Source organism: Lichenostomus cassidix, unplaced genomic scaffold (genome assembly GCF_008360975.1).
Source record: "Lichenostomus cassidix isolate B80296 unplaced genomic scaffold, HeHo_3.0 HiC_scaffold_38, whole genome shotgun sequence".
Lineage (NCBI taxonomy): Eukaryota > Metazoa > Chordata > Aves > Passeriformes > Meliphagidae > Lichenostomus > Lichenostomus cassidix.
In genome coordinates this window covers 420,256-442,424 of record NW_028147440.1, presented here as the reverse complement: position 1 = coordinate 442,424, position 22,169 = coordinate 420,256, and the positions used below count along the sequence as shown (strand labels likewise).

The following is a 22,169-nucleotide window of genomic DNA, read 5'->3' as shown; positions in this document are numbered from 1 at the left end:
AAATTTACCTAAAAATGATCTAAAAATGACCTGAAAATGACTTAAAAACGATCCAAAAATGACTCAAAAATGACCGAAAAATGACTCAAAAATGACCCAAAAATGATCTAAAAATGACCCAAAAATGATCTAAAATTGACCTAAAAATGACCCAAAATTTACCTAAAAATTGCCTAAAAATCGCTTAAAAATGGTCCAAAAAATGACTAAAAATGACCCAAAAATGACCTAAAAATGACCCAAAAATCCCCCAAAACACGTCCTGGAGCTGCAGCTGCTCTACAAACAGAGTGAGAGGGAATTGGAGAATCCTAAAAAAATTTGGGAATTTTTGGGGTGTTTTGGGGGAAAAAAACGGTGGAAAAATGAACCAAAAATGATCCAAAAATGACCTAAAAATGACCTAAAAATGACCCAAAAATGACCCAAAAATGGCTTTAAAATGACCCAAAAATGGCTTTAAAATGACCCAAAAATGGCTTTAAAATGACCCAAAAATGACTCAAAAATGACACAAAAATGACCGAAAAGTGAACCAAAAATGACTTAAAAATGACCCAAAAGTGACCCAAAAAATGACCCAAAAATGACCTAAAAATGATCTAAAAATGACCCAAAAATGATCTAAAAATGACCCAAAAATGACCTAAAAATGCCCTAAAACCTCAAAATCGAAGCCAAAAAAATCAACCTGAGAATCCCAAAAATTCAAGGATTTTGGGGGATAATTTTGGGGCATTTTAGGGGAATTTTTGGGATGATTTTTGGGATATTTTTGGGGAATATTTGTGGCATTTTTGGGTCAGTTTCTGCTGCATTTTCCCCAATTTTTATGTGATTTTTTTTTGGAATTTCGCCATTTTTTCACCATTTTTGTTGAAAATTTGGGATTTTTTTGGGGGTTTTTTTTGGGTTAACCCTTTCCTCTCCCCCACAGGTATTTTGGGGTTCCAAGGTGGGATTTTTTAGGGGTTTGGGAAGAGATTTTGGGGCCATTTTGGGCCATTTTTGGGCTATTTTTGGGCTATTTCCCCCAAATTTTCACCAAATTTCATGGAAATTTCGCCATTTTTCCCAGGAATTTGGGATTTTTTTTGGGTTTTTTTTTGGGTTAACCCTTTCCTCTCCCCCACAGGTATTTTGGGGTTCCAGGTGGGATTTTTTGGGGTTTGGGAAGAGATTTTGGGGCCATTTTGGGGCCATTTTGGGGCTATTTTGGGGCTATTTTGGGGCTATTTCCCCCAAATTTTCACCGAATTTCATGGAAATTTCGCCATTTTTCGCAGGAATTTGGGATTTTTTTTGGGTTTTTTTGGGTTAACCCTTTCCTCTCCCCCTGCAGGTATTTTGGGGTTCCAGGTGGGATTTTTTGGGGTTTGGGAAGAGATTTTGTGGCCATTTTGGGGCTATTTTGGGGTTATTTTCCCCAAATTTTCACCGAATTTCGCCATTTTTTCACCATTTTTCCCAGGAATTTGGGATTTTTTCGGAGGTTTTTTTGGGTTAACCCTTTCCTCTCCTCCTGCAGGTATTTTGGGGTTCCAGGTGGGTTTTTTAGGGTTTGGGAAGAGATTTTGGGTCCATTTTGGGGCTATTTTCCCCAAATTTTCACCGAATTTCATGGGAATTTTGCCATTTTTGTTAGAAATTTGGGATTTTTTTGGGGGTTTTTTTGGGTTAACCCTTTCCTCTCTCCTCCTGCAGGTATTTTAGGGTTCCAGGTGGGATTTTTTAGGGTTTGGGAAGAGATTTTGGGGCCATTTTGGGGCTATTTGGGGCTATTTTGGGGCTATTTTCCCCAAATTTTCACCGAATTTCGCCATTTTTTCACCATTTTTCCCAGGAATTTGGGATTTTTTGGGGTTTTTTTTGGGTTAACCCTTTCCTCTCCCCCTTCCCAGGTATTTTGGGGTTCCAGGGGGACCTGAGGACCCCTTTTTTGGGGTGGGGGAGGGGATTTTGGGGCTATTTTCCCCAAATTTTCACCGAATTTCATGGGAATTTTGCCATTTTTGTTAGAAATTTGGGATTTTTTTGGGGTTTTTTTTGGGTTAACCCCTTCCTCTCCTCTTGCAGGTATTTTGGGGTTCCAGGTGGGATTTTTTTAGGGTTTGGGAAGAGATTTTGGAGCCTTTTCCCCCAAATTTTCACCGAATTTTGCCATTTTTTCATTGTTTTTCCCAGGAATTTCGTATTTTTTCGCAGGAATTTGGGATTTTTTTGGGGGTTTTTTTTGGGTTAACCCTTTCCTCTCCTCCTGCAGGTATTTTGGGGTTCCAGGTGGGATTTTTTTAGGGTTTGGGAAGAGATTTTGGGGCCATTTTGGGGCTATTTTCCCCAAATTTTCACCGAATTTCGCTATTTTATCACTGTTTTTCGCAGGAATTTGGGATTTTTTGGGGGTTTTTTTTGGGTTAACCCTTCCCTCTCCCCCTTCAGGTATTTTGGGGTTCCAGGGGGAGATTTTGGGGTTTGGGAAGAGATTTTGGAGCCATTTTTTGGCTATTTTTGCCGAAGTTCGCTATTTTTTCACCGTTTTTCGCAGGAATTTGGGATTTTTTTGGGGGTTTTTTTGGGTTAACCCTTTCCTCTCCCCCCGCCCAGGTATTTTGGGGTTCCAGGGGGAGCTGAAGACCCCCTTTGTCCGGGTGGGCGTGGCTCTGCCCCGCCTGGTTCCTGCTGCTCGCCGCCTGCTGGAGAGAGGATTGCGCTGGGGAGAGCTGGGGCTGCTCAGAGCTGCTCCCTTCGAGGCAAACATCGACTTTGAGATCAGGTGGGACCCCAAAAAACACCCCAAATCCACCCCAAAATCCCCTGGATTCACCCCGAAAAAATCCCACCCGAAAAGCCCCAAAATCGCATTTTTTTCGCTTAAAAATGTGATTTTTCTGCGTCAAAATCTGATTTTTCCACCTCAATTTGGAGCCCAAACACCCCAAAATCCACCCCAAAAACACCCCAAAACCCTCAGAATTCACCCCGAAAAAATTCCACCTGAAAAGCCCCAAAATCTGATTTTTTTCACTTAAAAATGTGATTTTTCTGCATCAATTTTGTCCCCAAATACCCAAATTTCTCCTCCCTTTGAGGCAAACATCGACTTTGAGATCAGGTGGGACCCCAAAAAACACCCCAAATCCACCCCAAAACCCCCTGGATTCACCCCGAAAAAATCCCACCCGAAAAGCCCCAAAATCGGATTTTTTTCGCTTAAAAATCTGATTTTTCTGCCTCAAAATTTGATTTTTCTGCCTCAAAATCTGATTTTTCCACCTCAATTTTGAGCCCAAACACCCCAAAATCCAACTTCAAAATCCCCTGAAAAAATTCCACCAAAAAGCTCCAAAATGTGATTTTTCTGCCTCAATTTTGTCCCCAAATACCCAAATTTCGCCTCCCTTTGAGGCAAACATCGATTTTGAGATCAGGTGGGACCCCAAAATACACCCCAAATCCACCCCAAAATCCCCTGGATTCACCCCAAAAAAATCCCACCCGAAAAGCCCCAAAATCGGATTTTTTTCGCTTAAAAATGTGATTTTTCTGCGTCAAAATCTGATTTTTCCACCTCAATTTGGAGCCCAAACACCCCAAAATCCACCCTGAAGGTCCCCAAAATCCAACCCCAAAATCTCCAAAATCTAACCCAAAATCCCCTGAAAAAATTCCACCCAAAAGCTCCAAAATGTGATTTTTCTGCCTCAAATTTGACCCCAAATACCCAAATTTCTCCTCCCTTCGAGGCAAACATCGACTTTGAGATCAGGTGGGACCCCAAAATACACCCCAAAAACACCCCAAAACCCCTGATTCACCCCAAAAATCCCACCCGAAAGCCCCAAAATCGGATTTTTTTCGCTTAAAAATGTGATTTTTCTGCGTCAAAATCTGATTTTTCCACCTCAATTTGGAGCCCAAACACCCCAAAATCCACCCCAAAACACCCCAAAATCCCCAGAATCAACCCAAAATCCCCTGAAAAAGCCCCAAAATCTGCCAAAATGTGATTTTTCTGCCTCAAATTTGACCCCAAATACCCAAATTTCTCCTCCCTTCGAGGCAAACATCGACTTTGAGATCAGGTGGGACCCCAAAATCCACCCAAAAACACCCCAAAATCCACCCCAAAATCCCCAAAAAAATCCCACCCGAAAAACCCCAAAATCGGATTTTTTTCGCTTAAAAATGTGATTTTTCTGCGTCAAAATTTGATTTTTCTGCGTCAAAATCTGATTTTTCCACCTCAATTTTGAGCCCAAACACCCCAAAATCCAACTCCAAAATCCCCTGAAAAAATTCCACCCAAAAGCTCCAAAATTGGATTTTTCTGCCTCAAATTTGACCCCAAATACCCAAATTTCACCTCCCTTCGAGGCAAACATCGATTTTGAGATCAGGTGGGACCCCAAAATCCAACCCAAATACACTCCAAAACCCCCAGAATTCACCCCAAAAAAACCTGAAAAAATCCAACCCAAAAAGCCCCAAAATCAGATTTTTTTGGCTTTAAAATTGGATGTTTTTGTCACAAATCTGACCCCAAACACCCCAAATTTGACCCCAAAATGCACCAAAATCCACCCTAAAAGACCCCAAAATCCCCAGATTTCACCCTGAAAAAATCCCACCCCAAATTTTCCCCCCAAAACCCCAAATTTCTTCCCCAAACCTCCGATTTTTCCCCCAAATTTCCTCCCCAAACCCCCAAATTTTCCCCCAAACCTCCAATTTTTCCCCCAAATTTTACCCCAAAACCCCAAATTTTCCCCCAAATTTCCTCCACAAACTGCAATTTTTTCCCCCAAATTCTCCCTAAACCCCAAATTTCTTCCCCAAACCTCAACTTTTTCCCCCAAATTTCCTCCCCAAACCCCAAATTTTCCCTCCAAATTTTCCCCTCCAAACCCCAATTTTTAACCCCAAATTTCCCCCAAACCTCAAATTTTCCCCCAAACCTCAAATTTCCTCCACAAACTGCAATTTTGTTCCTGAAATTTTCTCCCCAAACCCCAAATTTTTCCCCTAAACCCCAAATTTTCCCTCCAAATTTTCCCAAAATCCCAAATCTTTCCCCCAAAATCCCAATTTTTCCCCAAAACCCAATTTTTCCCCCAAACCCCAAATTTCCTCCCCAAACCCCAATTTTTCCCTGAAATTTCCTCCCCAAACCCCAAATTTTCCCCATAAATTTTACCCCAAAACCCCAAATTTCCTTCCCAAACCCTAATTTTTTCCCCCAAATTCCTCCCTAAACCCCAAATTTTCCCTGCAAATTTTCCCCCTAAACCCCAATTTTTCCCTAAACCCCAATTTTTCCCCCAAATTCCTCCTCAAACTCCCCAAATTTTTCCCCCAAAACTAATTTTCCCCCAAATCCCACATTTTCCCCTTAAAACCCCAAACCCCCTAAACCCCAAACCCCAAATTCCCCAAAACCCCAAATCCCAATTTCACCCCAAAAACCCCAAATTTCACCCCAAATTCCCCAAATTTCACCCCGAATCTTTAACCCTTTCAGGTTCATGGCCGACTCCGGCCTGGTTGGCTGCTGCTGGGTTGAGCTCCAGCAGGGAGATTTCCACTGGAGAGAAAACCCCAAAAACCCCCAAAACACCCCAAACTCCCCCCAAAACTCACCCCAGAACCCCCAAATTGCCCAAAATCCCCCGAATTCGCCCCAAAAAGCCACTCTGTGCCAGCTGGAGGTGGATGTGGAGTGGAGGAAGCTGAAGAGTCATCCTCCCGAGGGAGCCTGGCTGGGGCTGGCGCCGCTCAGGGTGCTGAGCTTCGACATCGAGTGTGCTGGGAGGAAGGGTGAGTTATACTGGTTTGTACTGGGATGAACTGGGAGGGACTGGGAGGGACTGGGAGGGACTGGGAGCGAAAATCCCGGCGGTTTTGGGGTGAAAAATGGGGATTTTGGGGTGAAAAATGGGGATTTTAGGAGTAAAAATGATGATTTTAGCAGGGAAAATAGGAGTTTTATGGATGAAAAAGAGACTGGGAGGAACTGGAATGAACTGGTTTGGACTGGTTTATACTGGGAGGGACTGGGAGCAAAAATCCCGGCGGTTTTGGGGTGAAAAATGGGGATTTTGGAGGTAAAAATGTGGATTTTAAGGGCAAAAGTGGTGGTTTCCGGGGGGAAAATGGGAGTTTTATGGATGAAAAAGAAACTGGGAGGAACTGGTTTGTACTGGGATAAACTGGGATGGACTGGGAGGGAAAATCCTGGTGGTTTTGGGGTGAAAAATGGGGATTTCGGGGTGAAAAATGGGGATTTTAGTGGGGAAAATGGGAGGTTTAGGGTTAAAAATGGGACTGGGACAAACTGGGATTGACTGGGATGAACTGGTTTATACTGGGAGGGACTGGGAGTGAAAATCCCGGCGGTTTTGGGGCGAAAAATGGGGATTTTGGGGTGAAAAATGGGGATTTTGGGGTGAAAAGGGCACTGGGAGCTGGGCTGGCGCCGCTCAGGGTGCTGAGCTTCGACATCGAGTGTGCTGGGAGGAAAGGTAAAGGGAACTGGGTTATACTGGTTTATACTGGGAGGGACTGGGAGCGAAAATCCCGGCGGTTTTGGGGTGAAAAATGGGGATTTTGGGGTGAAAAATGGGAATTTTAGGAGTAAAAATGATGATTTTAGCAGGGAAAATGGGAGTTTTATGGATGAAAAAGAGACTGGGAGGAACTGGGATGAACTGGTTTGGACTGGTTTATACTGGGAGGGACTGGGAGTGAAAATCCTGGTGGTTTTGGGGTGAAAAATGGGGATTTTGGGGTGAAAAATGGGGATTTTGGGGTGAAAAGATGGGATTTGGGCTGGTGGTTCAGGGGTGAGTTGAAATGGAGTGTTCTGGGAGGAAGGGTGAGTTTACTGGTTTGTACTGGGAGGGACTGGGAGGGACTGGGAGGAAAAATCCCGGCGGTTTTGGGGTGAAAAATGGGGATTTTGGGGTGAAAAATGGGGATTTTGGGGTGAAAAATGGGGATTTTAGTGGGGAAAATGGGAGGTTTAGGGTTAAAAATGGGACTGGGACATACTGGAATTGAACTGGGATTGACTGGGATGGACTGGTTTGTACTGGGAGCAAAAATCCCGGCGGTTTTGGGGTGAAAAATGGGGATTTTGGGGTGAAAAATGGGGATTTTAGGGTAAAAAGGGCACTGAGAGGTGGGGCTGCTTTGGATGCATTTGGGGTCATTTTGGGGCAGTTTTTGGGGTTTCCAGCATCGATTTTGGGGGTTTTTGGGGTCGCAGACCCGAATTTTGGGGTTCCCGACCCTATTTTGGGAGTCTCTGACCCCAAGTTTTGGGGTTTTTTTGCTAAATTTTGAGGCTTTTAAACTCAATTTCGGGGTTTTGTCCTTTGAGCTGCAGTTCCACTTTTCGACCACACGGTGGCGACGCAGAGAAACATTTTCGCCGTTTTTGGGGCATTTCGGGGTCGATTTTGGGGTTTTTAGAGTTTTCGGGGTCGATTTTGGGTTTTTTTTGGGCCCGCGAAGCCAATTTTGGGGTTCCAGACCCGAATTTTGGGGTTTTTTTTGGCTAAGTTTTGGGTTTTTTTGGCTCAATTTTGGGCATATGTCCTTTGAGCTGCAGTTCCACTTTTCGGCCACACGGTGGCGCCGCAGAACAGCATTTCGCGCATTTCTGGTTGAATTTTGGGGTTTTTCGGGCGGATTTTGGGGTTTTCTGGGCGGATTTTGGGGTTTTTTGGGGTGAATTTTCGGGTTTTCGGGGTCGCAGGTGTGTTTCCGGAGCCGCAGCACGACCCCGTGATCGCCATCGCGGCCGTGGCTCTTCGGCACGGGAGGAGAGGATTTGGGGTTGGGTTTAGGACATTTTGGGCTCATTTTAATGGTTTGTAGGGTCGGTTTTGGGGGTTTTTGGGGTCGCAGACCCGAGTTTTGGGGTTCACGACCCTATTTTGGGAGTCTCTGACCCTAATTTTGGAGTCTCTGACCCGAATTTGGGGTGTTTTTTGGCTAAATTTTGGGGCTTTTTAACGCAATTTCGGGTTTGTGTCCTTTGAGCTGCAGTTCCACCTTTCGGCCACACGGTGGCGCCGCAGAACAGCATTTCGCTCATTTCAGGGCGGATTTTGGGGTTTTCCGGGCGGATTTTGGGGTTTTTTGGGGTGACTTTTCGGGTTTTTGGGGTCGCAGGTGTGTTTCCGGAGCCGCAGCACGACCCCGTGATCGCCATCGCGGCCGTGGCTCTGCGGCACGGCGCTCGGGAGCCTTTCCTGCGCGTCGTGTTCACCTTGCTGCCCTGCGCCCCCCTGCGGGGAGCCACCGTCAGGAGCTTCGACAGCGAGAAAGAGCTGCTGCAGGTGCGAGTTTGGGGCGAAAAAACGGGATTTTGGGGCTTTTTGGGAATTTGGGGGATCTCGGGAGTGAATTGGGGAAGTTTAAAGTGGATTTGGAGCAGTTTTGGGGGAGTTTGGGGGAAGTTTTGGGGGAGATTTGGGGATGTTTTGGGAGCCACCGTCAGGAGCTTCGACAGCGAGAAAGAGCTGCTGCAGGTGCGAGTTTGGGGTGAAAAAATGGGATTTTGGGGCTTTTTGGGAATTTGGGGTGTCTGGGGAGGAGTTTTGGGGGGATTTGGGGAAGTTTTGGGGCAATTTGGGGTAGTTTGGAGGGGGATTTTGGGTAGTTTTTGGAGCCACCGTCAGGAGCTTCGACACTGAGAAGGAGCTGCTCCAGGTGGGATTTTGGGGGAAAAAAGAGGATTTTTGGGCTTTTTGGGAATTTGAGATAATATAAGGGATCTGGGGAAGGAATTTGGGGCAGTTTGGGGTAATTTTGGGGAAGTTTTGAGGAGATTTGGGGATGTTTTTGGAGCCACGGTCAGGAGCTTCGACAGCGAGAAGGAGCTGCTGCAGGTGGGATTTTGGGGTGAAAAAAGGGGATTTTGGGGCTTTTTGGGAATTTGGGATAGTTAGAGGTGTCTGGGGAGGAGTTTTGGGGAGATTTGGGGTGGATTTGGGGCAGTTTTGGGGGAAATTTGGGGAGATTTGGGGTAGTTTTGGAGCCACAGTCAGGAGCTTCGAGAAAGATCTTCCCCAGGTGGGATTTTGGGGCGAAAAAATGGGATTTTGGGGCTTTTTGGGAATTTGGGGTATTTAAAGGGATCTGGGGAAGGATTTGGGGAAGTTTAAAGTGGATTTGGGGCAGTTTTGGGGAAGTTTGGAGCAGTTTTGGGGAAATTTGGGGCAATTTTGGGAACAAAACCATCAGGAGCTTCGACACCGAGAAAGATCTGCGGCAGGTGCAAATTTTGGGGTGAAAAAATGGGATTTTGGGATTTTTTTGGAATTTGGGAGAGTTTAAAAAGTCTAAGGAAGGGATTTGGGTGGATTTGGGCAGTTTAGGGAGGATTTTTTGGGGATTTTTGGGGGAATTTGGGGGAAAAAGGGAAAATCTTCGGCACCAAGTGGGATTTGCTGCAGGTCAAGGGGAATTTGGGAAAAAAATTTGGGAATTTTGGGGAAAAATTTGGGAATTTTGGGGATTTGGGATCTTGGAGAGGGGGATTTGGGGAATTTTTTGAGGTTTTGGGCAATTTTTGGAGAGGATTTTGGGGAAATTCAGCAAAACTTCTGTTACAAGTGAGGATTTGGGGGGAAAAATTTGGGGAATTTCAGGGAAATTTGGGGAATTTTGGGGAAATTTTAGGGAATTTCGGGTACTTAGAGGGTCTGGAGAGAAATCCCAGTGGGATTTGGGGTGAAATTTGGGAATTTTGGGTTCAATTTGGGCTCTCAGGGGGATTTTTGGGCACTAAAGCTGCAGGTGAGGCCAAAATTTGGGGAAAAAATTAGCAATTTTGGGGTTTTTTGAAGTTTTTTTGGGGGTTTTTTTTAGGTTTAAATTGGGGAAAAATCCCAGGTGAGTTTTTAGGCTCCCAGGTGAGTTTTGGGAATCCCTAAATCCCCAAATTTTCCCCCCAAAATCTCAGTCGTGGGCGGAGTTTGTGCGAATCGTGGATCCCGACGTCGTTACCGGATACAACATCCACAACTTCGACCTTCCCTACCTGATCCAGAGAGCTCAGGTGCTGCAGGTGAGACCCCAAAGCACACCTGGACACCCCAGAAAAATCCCAAACTGCAGGGACCCAAAAAAACCCCAAATTTCCCCAAAAAAACACCAAAATTTCACTCAAAAAATCCGAAAAAATCATCGATTTTCTCCTTCCCTACCTGATCCAGAGAGCTCAGGTGCTGCAGGTGAGACCCCAAAACACACCTGAGACACCCCAAAAAAATCCTGAGACACCCCAAAAAAATCCCAAATCGCAGGGACCCCGAAAACCCCAAAAAAACCTCAAAATTCCACTCAAAAAACCCCAAAAATCCACAATTTCCACCTTCCCTACCTGATCCAGAGAGCTCAGGTGTTGCAGGTGAGACCCCAAAACACACCTGAGCCACCCCAAAAGTCACCTGAAATACCCCAAAAACATCCCAGATTGCAGGGACCCAAAAATCCCAAAAAATCCCGAAAAAATCCCCAAATTTCACTCAAAAAATCCCAAAAATCATCGATTTTCCCTTTCCCTACCTGATCCAGAGAGCTCAGGTGCTGCAGGTGAGACCCCAAAACACACCTGGGGAACCCCAAAAGTCACCTGGAGAACCCCAAATGTTCTCCAGGTGCGCAGGGACCCTAAAATCCCAAAAGGTCCCCAAACACTGCCCAGGTGTCACCCAGGTGTCCCCAAACCCCTCCCAGGTGTCTCACCTGTCCCTCACCTGTCCCAGGTGTATCTCAGGTCCCTCACCTGTCCCTCACCTGTCCCAGGTACCTTCATTCCCTTACCTGGGCAGAGTTCTTGGCGTTCCCATGAGTCTCAGGTGTCCCCAGGTGTATCTCACCTGTCCCCAGGTCACTCACCTGTCTCTCACCTGTCCCAGGTGCTCTCATTCCCTTACCTGGGCAGAGTTCCCAGGTGTCTCAGGTGTCCCCAGGTGTCTCACCTGTCTGTCTCACCTGTCCCACGTGTTTTCATTCCCTTACCTGGGCAGAATTCTCAGATGTATCTCAGGTGTATCTCAGGTGTCCCCAGGTCTCTCACCTGTCCCAGGTACCCTCATTCCCTTACCCGGGCAGAGTTCCCATGTATCTCAGGTGTATCTCAGGTGTCCCCAGGTGTCTCACCTGTCCCTCACCTGTCCCAGGTGCCCTTGTTCCCTTACCTGGGCAGAGTTCTTAGAGTTCCCAGGTGTCTCAGGTGTATCTCAGATGTCCCCGTGTGTCTCACCTGTCCCTCACCTGTCCCCACCTGTCCCTCACCTGTCTCTCACCTGTCCCAGGTACCCTCATTCCCTTACCTGGGCAGAGTTCTCAGAGTTCCCAGGTGTTTCAGGTGTATCTCAGGTCCCTCACCTGTCCCAGGTGTATCTCAGGTCCCTCACCTGTCCCTCACCTGTCCCAGGTGTATCTCAGATGTATTTCATGTCTCTCACCTGTCCCAGGTGCCCTCATTCCCTTACCTGGGCAGAGTTCCCATGTCCCTCACCTGTCCCAGGTGTATCTCAGGTCCCTCACCTGTCTCTCTACCTGTCCCAGGTCCCCTCGTTCCCTTACCTGGGCAGAGTTCTCGGCGTTCCCTCACTGGTCAAGGACTCAGCGTTCCAGTCACGGCAACTCGGCAGGAGAGAGGGCAAGGTGGTGAACTCACCTGGCAGAGTCACCCTGGACATGCTGCAGGTGAGTGAGTGACACACCTGGGGGGACAGGTAATGACACACCTGGGGAGAGGGCAAGGTGGTGAACTCACCTGGGAGAGTCACCTTGGACATGCTGCAGGTAATGACACACCTGGGGGGACAGGGAACACACCTGGGCACACCTGGGACGGGTAATGACACACCTGGGGACACCTGGGGAGAGAGGGCAAGGTGGTGAACTCACCTGGGAGAGTCACCCTGGACATGCTGCAGGTGAGTGACACACCTGGGGACACCTGGATACACCTGGGGGGACAGGGAACATACCTGGGCACACCTGGATACAGCTGGGGGGACAGGGAACACACCTGGGCACACCTGGATACAGCTGGGGGGACAGGGAACACACCTGGGCACACCTGGGACAGGTAATGACACACCTGGAGAGAGGGGAAGGTGGTGAACTCACCTGGCAGAGTCACACTGGACATGCTGCAGGTGAGTGAGTGACACACCTGGGACACCTGGGACAGGTAATGACACACCTGGGCACACCTGGATACACCTGGGGAGAGGGCAAGGTGGTGAACTCACCTGGGAGAGTCACACTGGACATGCTGCAGGTAATGACACACCTGGGGACAGTCAGGTGAGTGAGTGACACACCTGGGGACACCTGGGGGGACAGGGAACACACCTGGGGACACACCTGGGCACACCTGGATACACCTGGGGAGAGAGGGCAGGGTGGTGAACTCACCTGGGAGAGTCACACTGGACATGCTGCAGGTGAGTGACACACCTGGGGACACCTGGGCACACCTGGATACAGCTGGGGGGACAGGGAACACACCTGGGGACACCTGGGAACACTTGGGACAGGTAATGACACACCTGGGCACACCTGGGACAGGTGAGTGGCACACCTGGGCACACCTGGATACACCTGGGACAGGTAATGACACACCTCAGAACTCATTCCAAGTCAGATTTTGGGGGTTTTTTAGGGGATTTTGGGGTTTCCAAAGCAGATTTGGGGTTTTTTGGGGTCCAGAGTCAGATTTTGGTGCTTTTTTGGGGATTTTGGGGTCTTTCGGGTAGATTTTGGGGTTTTTCAGGGTCCAGAGTCAGATTTTGGGTTGATTTTTGGGATTTTTTGGGGTTTTCAGCCTCCTGAGGAACAAAACTCCATTCTTACTAACCCTGAACATCCCAGTCAGTTTTCAGGTTTTCTGAGTCAGATTTTGGGGTTTCTTGGGTGGATTTTGGGGTTTTTTGGGTCCAGAGTCAGATTTTGGGATTCCCAGGTAAATTTTCGGCTAATTTTGGGGATTTTTTGGGCTTTTCAGCCTCCTGAGGAACACAAACTCTGTTCTTACTAACCCTGAACATCCCAGGCAGTTTTTGGGGTTTTTTGAGTCAAATTTTGGGGTTTTTTGGGTTTTTTTCAGGGATTTTGGGGTTTTTCCAGGTGGATTTTGGGGTTTTTTGGGGTCCCCAGTCAGATTTTGGGCTGATTTTGGGTGTTTTTGGCTCCCAGGTGCTGCTGAGGGAACACAAACTAACCCTGAACATCCCAGGCAGTTTTTGGGTTTCTGAGATAAATTTTGGGATTTTTTTGGGTTTTTCGGGTGGATTTTGGGGTTTTTCGGGTGGATTTTGGGGTTTTTAAGGTCCAGACTCCAAATTTGGGCTGATTTTGGGGTTTTTTGGCCCCCAGGTGCTGCTGAGGGAACACAAACTAACCCTGAACATCCCAGGCAGTTTTTGGGGTTTCTGAGTCAAATTTTGAGGTTTTTTTGGGTTTTTTGGGTGGATTTTGGGGTTTCCAAAGCAGATTTTGGGGTTTTTTGGGGTCCAGACTCCGAATTTGGGCTGATTTTGGGTGTTTTTGGCCCCCAGGTGCTGCTGAGGGAGCACAAACTCCGTTCCTACTCTCTCAACGCCGTCAGCGCTCACTTCCTGCACGAGCAGAAGGAGGATGTTCCTCACGGCATCATCACCGAGCTGCAGGTGACACAAAATGGCCCAAAATGACCCAAAAATGGCTGAAAATGTCACCTGGGTGTCACCTGGGATCATCACCGAGCTACAGGTGACACAAAATGGCCCAAAAATGACCCAAAAATGGCTGAAAATGTCACCTGGGTCACCTGAGTGTCACCTGGCATCATCACCGAGCTCCAGGTGACCCAAAAATGGCCAAAAATGACCCAAAATGACCCAAAAATGTCACTTGAGTGTCATCTGGGATCATCACCGAGCTCCAGGTGGCCCAAAATCACCCAAAAATGACCCAAAAAAGTCCCAAAATTGACTGAAAAATGACCTCAAACCACTCAAAATGTCACCTGGGATCATCACTGAGCTCCAGGTGACCCAAAATGGCCCAAAAATGACCCAAAAATGGCTAAAAATGACCCAAAAATGTCACCTGTGTCACCTGGGCTCATCACCGAGCTCCAGGTGACCCAAAAATGGCCAAAATTGACCCAAAAATCACCCGAAATGTCCCAAAAATGACCCAAAATGTCACCTGAGTGTCACCTGGGATCATCACCGACCTACAGGTGACACAAAATGGCCCAAAAATGACCCAAAATGACCCAAAAATGTCACCTGGGTCACCTGAGTGTCACCTGGGATCATCACCGAGCTCCAGGTGACACAAAACCGCCCAAAATTGACCCAAAATTACCCAAAAATGTCACTTGAGTGTCACCTGGGATCATCACCGAGCTCCAGGTGACCCAAAATGACCCAAAAATGGCCAAAAATGACCCAAAATGGACCCAAAATGACCCAAAATGTCACCTGGGTCACCTGAGTGTCACCTGGGATCATCACCGAGCTCCAGGTGACCCAAAAATGGCCAAAAATGACCCAAAATGTCACCTGTGTCACCTGAGTGTAACATGGGATCATCACCGAGCTACAGGTGACACAAAAATGGCCAAAAATGAACCAAATTGACCCAAAAATGACCTAAAACCACTCAAAATGTCACCTGGGATCATCACCGAGCTCCAGGTGACCCAAAAATGGCCAAAATTGACCCAAAAATCACCCGAAATGTCCCAAAAATGACCCAAAATGTCACCTGAGTGTCACCTGGGATCATCACTGATCTCCAGGTGACCCAAAACCACCCAAAAATGACCCAAAAATGGCTAAAAATGTCACCTGGGTCACCTGAGTGTCACCTGGCATCATCACCGAGCTCCAGGTGACCCAAAAATGGCCAAAAATGACCCAAAATGTCACCTGAGTGTCACCTGGGATCATCACTGAGCTCCAGGTGACCCAAAAAGGGCCAAAAATGACCCAAAAGTGACCCAAAACCTCCAAAAATTAACCTGAAATGGCCCCAAAATGTCACCTGGGATTGTCACTGAGCTCCAGGTGACCCCAAATGTCCCGAAATGTCCCCAATGTTGACCTCTATCTCCGATGACATCATCAACGTTGCAATGACGTCATTTGTGCTCCAATGATGTCATCAATGTCCCAATGATGTCATTAATGTCCCCACGGTGTCCCCAGTGTCACTGTCAGTGACATCTCCGCGTTATCCCCTATATGTGATGATGTCACTAACGTCCCGATGACGTCACCAATGTGACAATGACGTCATTATTGTCCCCAGAATGGTGACACTCAGACTCGCCCTGTACTGCCTGAAGGACACTGTGCTGCCCTGTGTCCCCAGTGTCCCCAATGTCACTGATATCACCATGTTATCCTGTATATCTAACAATGTAATCAATGTCACACTATTGTCCCCAATGTCCCCAGAACGGTGACGCTCAGACCCGCCGGCGGCTGGCTCTGTACTGCCTGAAGGATGCGGTGCTGCCCTGTGTCCCCAATGTCCCCAGTGTCACTGTCACTGATATCCTGACGTTATTCTGTATATCTGGTGATGTCACACTGATGTGATGATGTCATTACTGTCCCCAATGTCCCCAGAACGGTGACGCTCAGACCCGCCGGCGGCTGGCTCTGTACTGCCTGAAGGACGCGGTGCTGCCCTGTGTCCCCAATGTCCCCAATGTCACATTCCTGTCCCCAGAACGGTGACGCTCAGACCCGCCGCCTGGCTCTGTACTGCCTGAAGGACACTGTGCTGCCCAGTGTCCCCAGTGTCCCCAGTGTCACTGTCACCGATATCCCCTATATCTGATGATGTAATTGATGTTCTGATGACGTCATTAATGTCCCCAATGTCCCCAGAACGGTGACGCTCAGACCCGCCGCCGCCTGGCCCTGTACTGCCTGAAGGACGCGGTGCTGCCGCTGCGGCTGCTGGAGCACCTGATGACTCTGGTGACACTGGTGGAGATGGCCAGGGTGACAGCAGTGCCACTCAGCTACCTGCTGACCAGGGGACAGCAGGTCAAGGTGGTGGCACAGCTCCTCAGACAGGTGACAGCAGGGACATTGGGGACATTAATGGGGATTTGGGGACATTTGGGGACATTAATGGGATTTGGGGAGATTGGGGACACTGGGGATGTTGGGGATTTGGGGACATTTGGGGACATTAATGGGGATTTGGGGACATTGGGGTGACAGCAGTGCCACTCAGCTACCTGCTGACCAGGGGACAGCAGGTCAAGGTGGTGGCACAGCTCCTCAGACAGGTGACTTGGGGGACATTGGGGACATTAATGGGGATTTGGGGAAATTAATGGGGATTGGGGACATTGGGGACTTTGAGGACATTTGGCATTTGGGGACATTGGGGATGTTGGGGACATTGAGGGAAATGGGGACATTTGGGGACATTAATGGGGATTTGGGGACATTGGGGACTTTGAGGACATTTGGCATTTGGGGACATTGGGGATGTTGGGGACATTGAGGGAAATGGGGACATTTGGGGACATTAATGGGGATTTGGGGACATTAATGGGGATTTGGGGACATTGGGGATATTGGGGGACATTGGAGATATTTGGGGACATTGGGGACATTAATGGGGATTTGGGACATTGGGGACTTTGAGGACATTTGGCATTTGGGGACATTGGGGTGACAGCAGTGCCACTGAGCTACCTGCTCACCTGGGGACAGCAGGGACATCTTGGGGACATTGGGGACATGTGGGATGTTGGGGGCATTTGGGGCCATTGGGGACATTTGGGACAGCAGGGACATCTTGGGGACATTGGGGACATGTGGGATGTTGGGGGCATTTGGGGCCATTGGGGACATTTGGGACATTAGGGACATCATTGAGGGATTTGGGGACATTTGGGACATCATGGGGACATTGGGGACATTTGGGGATATTGGGGATTTGGGGACATTTGGGGATACTGGGGACATTTGGGGACATATTGGGGATATTGGGGATTTGGGGACATTTGGGACATCATGGGGACATTGAGGGATTTGGGGACATTTGGGGACGTTGAGGCTTTTCTGGGATGTTTTGTGGGATTTTGGGGTGGAATTTGAGGCTATTTTTGGGGTGATTTTGGGGTTTTTTTTCCCTTTCCAGGCCATGCAGGAGGATTTTCTGCTCCCTGTGGTGAAATCTGAGGGAGGAGAAGATTTTGAAGGAGCAACAGTGATTGAGCCTTTGAAGGGGTGAGTGAAAACCCCAAAAAAACCCCAAAAATCCCCAAAAACCTCCTCAAAAACCCTGTAAAAATTACCCCAAAACGGCCCCAAAAGTCGCCAAAAAATGGCCTCAAAAATCCCAAAAAACAGCCCTAAAAAAACCCAAAAAAATCCCAAAAAATAGTCCTGAAAACCACTCAAAAATCCCAAAAAACAACCCTAAAAAATCCCCACAAAAAAACCCCAAAAAATCCCAAAAAGTCCCCCAAAAAATCCAACAACAAATAAAAAAAAAATCCCCCAATCCCCCAAAAATCCCAAAAATCCCCAAAAATAAAAAAAAAAAAAATCCAAAAATCCCATAAAACCCAAAATCCCCAAAAAATCCCAAGAAATAAAAAATCCCAAAAAAATCCCAAAAAATAAAAAAAAATTCCCAAAATAAAAAAAAACCAAAAAAAATCCCCCAAAAATCCCATAAAAATAAAAAAAAATCCCAAAAATCCCAAAAAAATCCCAAAAATTGTTTTAAAAACCCCAAAAAATCCCAAAAAACCCCAAAAAACCCCCAAAATCCCCCAAAACCCCCAAATTCACCAAAATCCCCCAAATTTCCCCAAATTTCAGGTACTACGACGTTCCCATCGCCACGCTGGATTTCTCCTCTCTGTACCCTTCGATCATGATCGCCCATAACTTGTGTTATTCCACTTTATTGACCCAAAACGGAGCCCAGAGACACGGGTGGGTACTGGTTTATACTGGTTTATACTGGTTTATACTGGTTTGTACTGGGAATGACCCGAAATGACCTGAAATGGGACTGGTTTATACTGGTTTGTACTGGGATCGCCCATAACTTGTGTTATTCCACTTTATTGACCCAAAACGGAGCCCAGAGACACGGGTTTGTACTGGTTTGTACTGGTTTATACTGGTTTGTACTGGTTTGTACTGGGAGGGACTGGGAATGACCCGAAATGGGACTGGTTTGGACTGGTTTATACTGGTTTATACTGGGATCGCTCACAACTTGTGTTATTCCACTTTACTGACCCAAAACGGAGCCCAGAGACACGGGTGGGTACTGGTTTGTACTGGTTTGTACTGGTTTGGACTGGGAGGGACTGGGAGGGACTGGGAGGGACTGGGAATGACCCGAAATGACCCGAAATGGGACTGGTTTGTACTGGTTTGTACTGGGATCACTCACAACTTGTGTTATTCCACTTTACTGACCCAAAACGGAGCTCAGAGACACGGGTGGGTACTGGTTTGGACTGGTTTGTACTGGTTTGTACTGGTTTGGACTGGGAATGACCCGAAATGGGACTGGTTTGGACTGGTTTGTATTGATTTATACTGGTTTGTACTGGTTTATACTGGGATCGCTCACAACTTGTGTTATTCCACTTTACTGACCCAAAATGGAGTCCAGAAACACGGGTGGGTACTGGTTTATACTGGTTTGTATTGGTTTATACTGGGAGGGACTGGGAATGACCCAAAATGGGACTGGTTTATACTGGTTTATACTGGTTTGTACTGGGATCGCTCACAACTTGTGTTATTCCACTTTACTGACCCAAAACGGAGCTCAGAAACACGGGTTTGTACTGGTTTATACTGGTTTGTACTGGTTTGGACTGGTTTGTACTGGGAGGGACTGGGAATGACCCGAAATGACCCGAAATGGGACTGGTTTATACTGGTTTATACTGGTTTATACTGGTTTTTGCTGTTTTTTGCTAGTTTATATTGGGCTTTAGTGGTTCATACTGGTTTATTCCAGTCCATACTGGTTACTACTGGTTACTACTGGTTTATACTGGTTTATACTGGGTCACACTGGTTTTTACTGATCAATACTTGTGTATACTGGTCCATACTGGTTCATGCTGGTTTTTACTGGTTTATTCTGGTCTGTACTGGTCCATACTGGTTCTTACTGATCTATACTGATTCATAGTGGTTATACTGGTTTTTACTGATCTATACTGGTTTATACTGGTTTTTACTGGTTTTTACTGGTTTTTACTGGGTTACACTGGTTTTTACTGATCTATACTAGTGTATACTGGTCCGTACTGGTTCATACTGGTTATACTGGTTATACTGGTTCATACTGGGTTACGCTGATCTGTACTGGTCCATACTGGTTTATACTGGTTTATTCTGATCCATACTGGTTTTTACTGGTTCATTCTGGTCCATACTGGTTCATACTGGTCCATACTGGTCCATACTGGTCCATACTGGTCTCTCCCCAGGCTGGGCCCCAGCGAGTTCATCCGCACGCCGACAGGTGAGCACTTTGTGACTCCCCAGGTGCGCCAAGGAGTTCTGCCCAGAGTGCTGCAGGGGCTGCTGGCAGCCAGGAGCAGGTGAGACACACCTGGGGACACCTGGGGGGGACAGAGACACACCTGGGACACGCCTGGGGGGCTTAGGGACATCTGGGGGGCTTGGGGACAGGGACACACCTGGGCCAGGTGAGACAGAGACACACCTGGGGACACCTGGGGGGGACAGGGACACACCTGGGGACACCTGGGGGGACAGGGGGACACCTGGGGACACACCTGGGGGGCTTGGGGACAGGGACACACCTGGGCCAGGTGAGAGAGAGACACACCTGGGGGGCTTGGGGACACCTGAGGGGGACAGAGACACACGTGAGGACACACGGGGCTTGGGGACACCTGGGGACAGGTGAGACACACCTGGGACATGCCTGGGGGCAGGTGGGGCTTGGGGACACCTGGGGGACACAGAGACACACCTGGGGACACACTTGGGGGGGACAGAGACACACCTGGGGACACCTGGGACACACCTGGGCACAGGTGAGAGGGAGTGACACACCTGGGGACACTTGGGACACAGCTGGGGGGCTAGGGGACACACCTGGGATACACCTGGGGGGACAGAGATACACCTGGGACAGGTGAGACACACCTGGGACACGCCTGGAGGGGCAGGTGACACATCTGGGGACACACCTGGGGGGAGAGGGACACACCTGGAATACACCTGGCTGCACCTGGGGACATCTCGGCAGGACAAAGATACACCTGGGGACACACCTGGGGGGCTTGGGGACACCTGGGATACACCTGGGACACGCCTGGGGGGGCAGGGACACACCTGGGGACACCTGGGGGGGCAGGTGACACACCTGGGACACGGCTGGGGACACCTGGGACAGGTGAGACACATCTGGGGATACCTGCGACACACCTGGGATACACCTGAGGCACACCTGGACACACCTGGGATACATCTGGACACACCTGAGGCATACCTGGGCACACCTGGGACACACCTGGACACACCTGGATACACCTGGGATATACCTGAGCACACCTGGGACACACCTGGGGACAGCTTGAGGTCACTGTGAGACACTTTGGGGTGAATTTCGGCTGATTTGGAGTTGATTTTAATGAGGATTTTGGTGATTTCTGGGTGGATTTCGCTGGGGATTTTTGCCCAGGTGAGCTCAGGTGTGCCCAGGTGAGCCCAGGTGAGCTCACCTGTCCATCCCACAGGGTCAAACCCACCCTGGCTGAAGAACAGGACCCAGACTGAGTGAATTTGGGTCATTTTGGGTTGATTTTAATGTGAATTTTGGTGATTTTTTTGTGAATTTTGGTGATTTCTGGGTGGATTTCGCTGGGGATTTTTGGGATTTCCCCTCAGGTGTGCTCAGGTGAGCTCACCTGTCCCCCCCGCAGGGTGAAGGCGGCCCTGGCCGAGGAGCAGGACCCGGCGCGGCGGCAGGTGCTGGACGGCAGGCAGCTGGCGCTGAAGGTGAGCGCCAACTCCGTGTACGGCTTCACCGGAGCGCAGGCGGGAAAACTGCCCTGCCTCGAGATATCGCAGGTGAGACACACCTGGGACACCTGGGAGGGTCACAGACACACCTGGGATACACCTGGATACACCTGGGAGGGGTTTGGAGACACCTGGGATACACCTGGATACATCTGGGGGGGATAGAGACACACCTGGGCACACCTGGGGACACCTGGGATACACCTGGGAGGGTCACAGACACACCTGGGCACACCTGGGGACACCTGGGAGGGGTTTGGAGACACCTGGGATACACCTGGATACACCTGGGAGGGTCATAGACACACCTGGGACACACCTGGGATACACCTGGGGGGGATAGAGACACACCTGGGCACACCTGGGGACACCTGGGATACACCTGGGAGGGTCACAGACACACCTGGGATACACCTGGGCACACCTGAGATACACCTGGGCACACCTGGGCACACCTGAGAGGGGTTTGGAGACACCTGGGATACACCTGGATACACCTGGGGACACCTGGGATACACCTGAGATACACCTGGGGACACCTGGGATATACCTGGGAGGGTCACAGACACACCTGGGGACAGCTGGGATACACCTGGGCACACCTGGGAGGGGTTTGGAGACACCTGGGACACACCTGGATACATCTGGGAGAGTCACAGACACACCTGGGCACACCTGGGATACACCTGGGGGGGATAGAGACACACCTGGGCACACCTGGGGACACCTGGGATACACCTGAGACACACCTGGGCACACCTAGGAGGGTCACAGACACACCTGGGGACACCTGGGATTAACCAAACATACCTAGGATATACCTGGGCACACCTGGGAGGGTCAGGGACACACCTGGGATACACCTGAGAGACCGAAAACACACTGAGATACACCTGGGCACACCTGGATACATCTGGGACACCCAAAACACACCTGAGAGATCCAAAACTCACCTGGGACACCCCAATCACACCTGGTCACACCCAAAACACACCTGGGACACACCTGGTCACACCCAAAACACACCTGGATGCCACTGGGACTCACCTTTGCACCTCCAAATCACACCTGGACACACCT

At 48.7% G+C, this 22,169-nt stretch overlaps 1 protein-coding gene across 1 annotated transcript in view; it reads left to right on the top strand.

Annotated features, from left to right (window-relative positions):
• The window catches only part of LOC146422857 (DNA polymerase delta catalytic subunit-like), a 51,265-nt gene that overhangs the window by 9,445 nt on the left and 19,651 nt on the right, over positions 1-22,169 (top strand). The window contains 11 exon segments of the mRNA XM_085045388.1: positions 2,605-2,773; positions 5,519-5,814; positions 8,176-8,342; positions 9,971-10,075; positions 11,584-11,724; positions 13,587-13,697; positions 15,918-16,109; positions 17,191-17,279; positions 17,880-17,996; positions 19,523-19,636; positions 20,990-21,137. Of these exon segments, the coding sequence (XP_084901514.1) occupies positions 2,605-2,773; positions 5,519-5,814; positions 8,176-8,342; positions 9,971-10,075; positions 11,584-11,724; positions 13,587-13,697; positions 15,918-16,109; positions 17,191-17,279; positions 17,880-17,996; positions 19,523-19,636; positions 20,990-21,137 (1,649 nt within the window).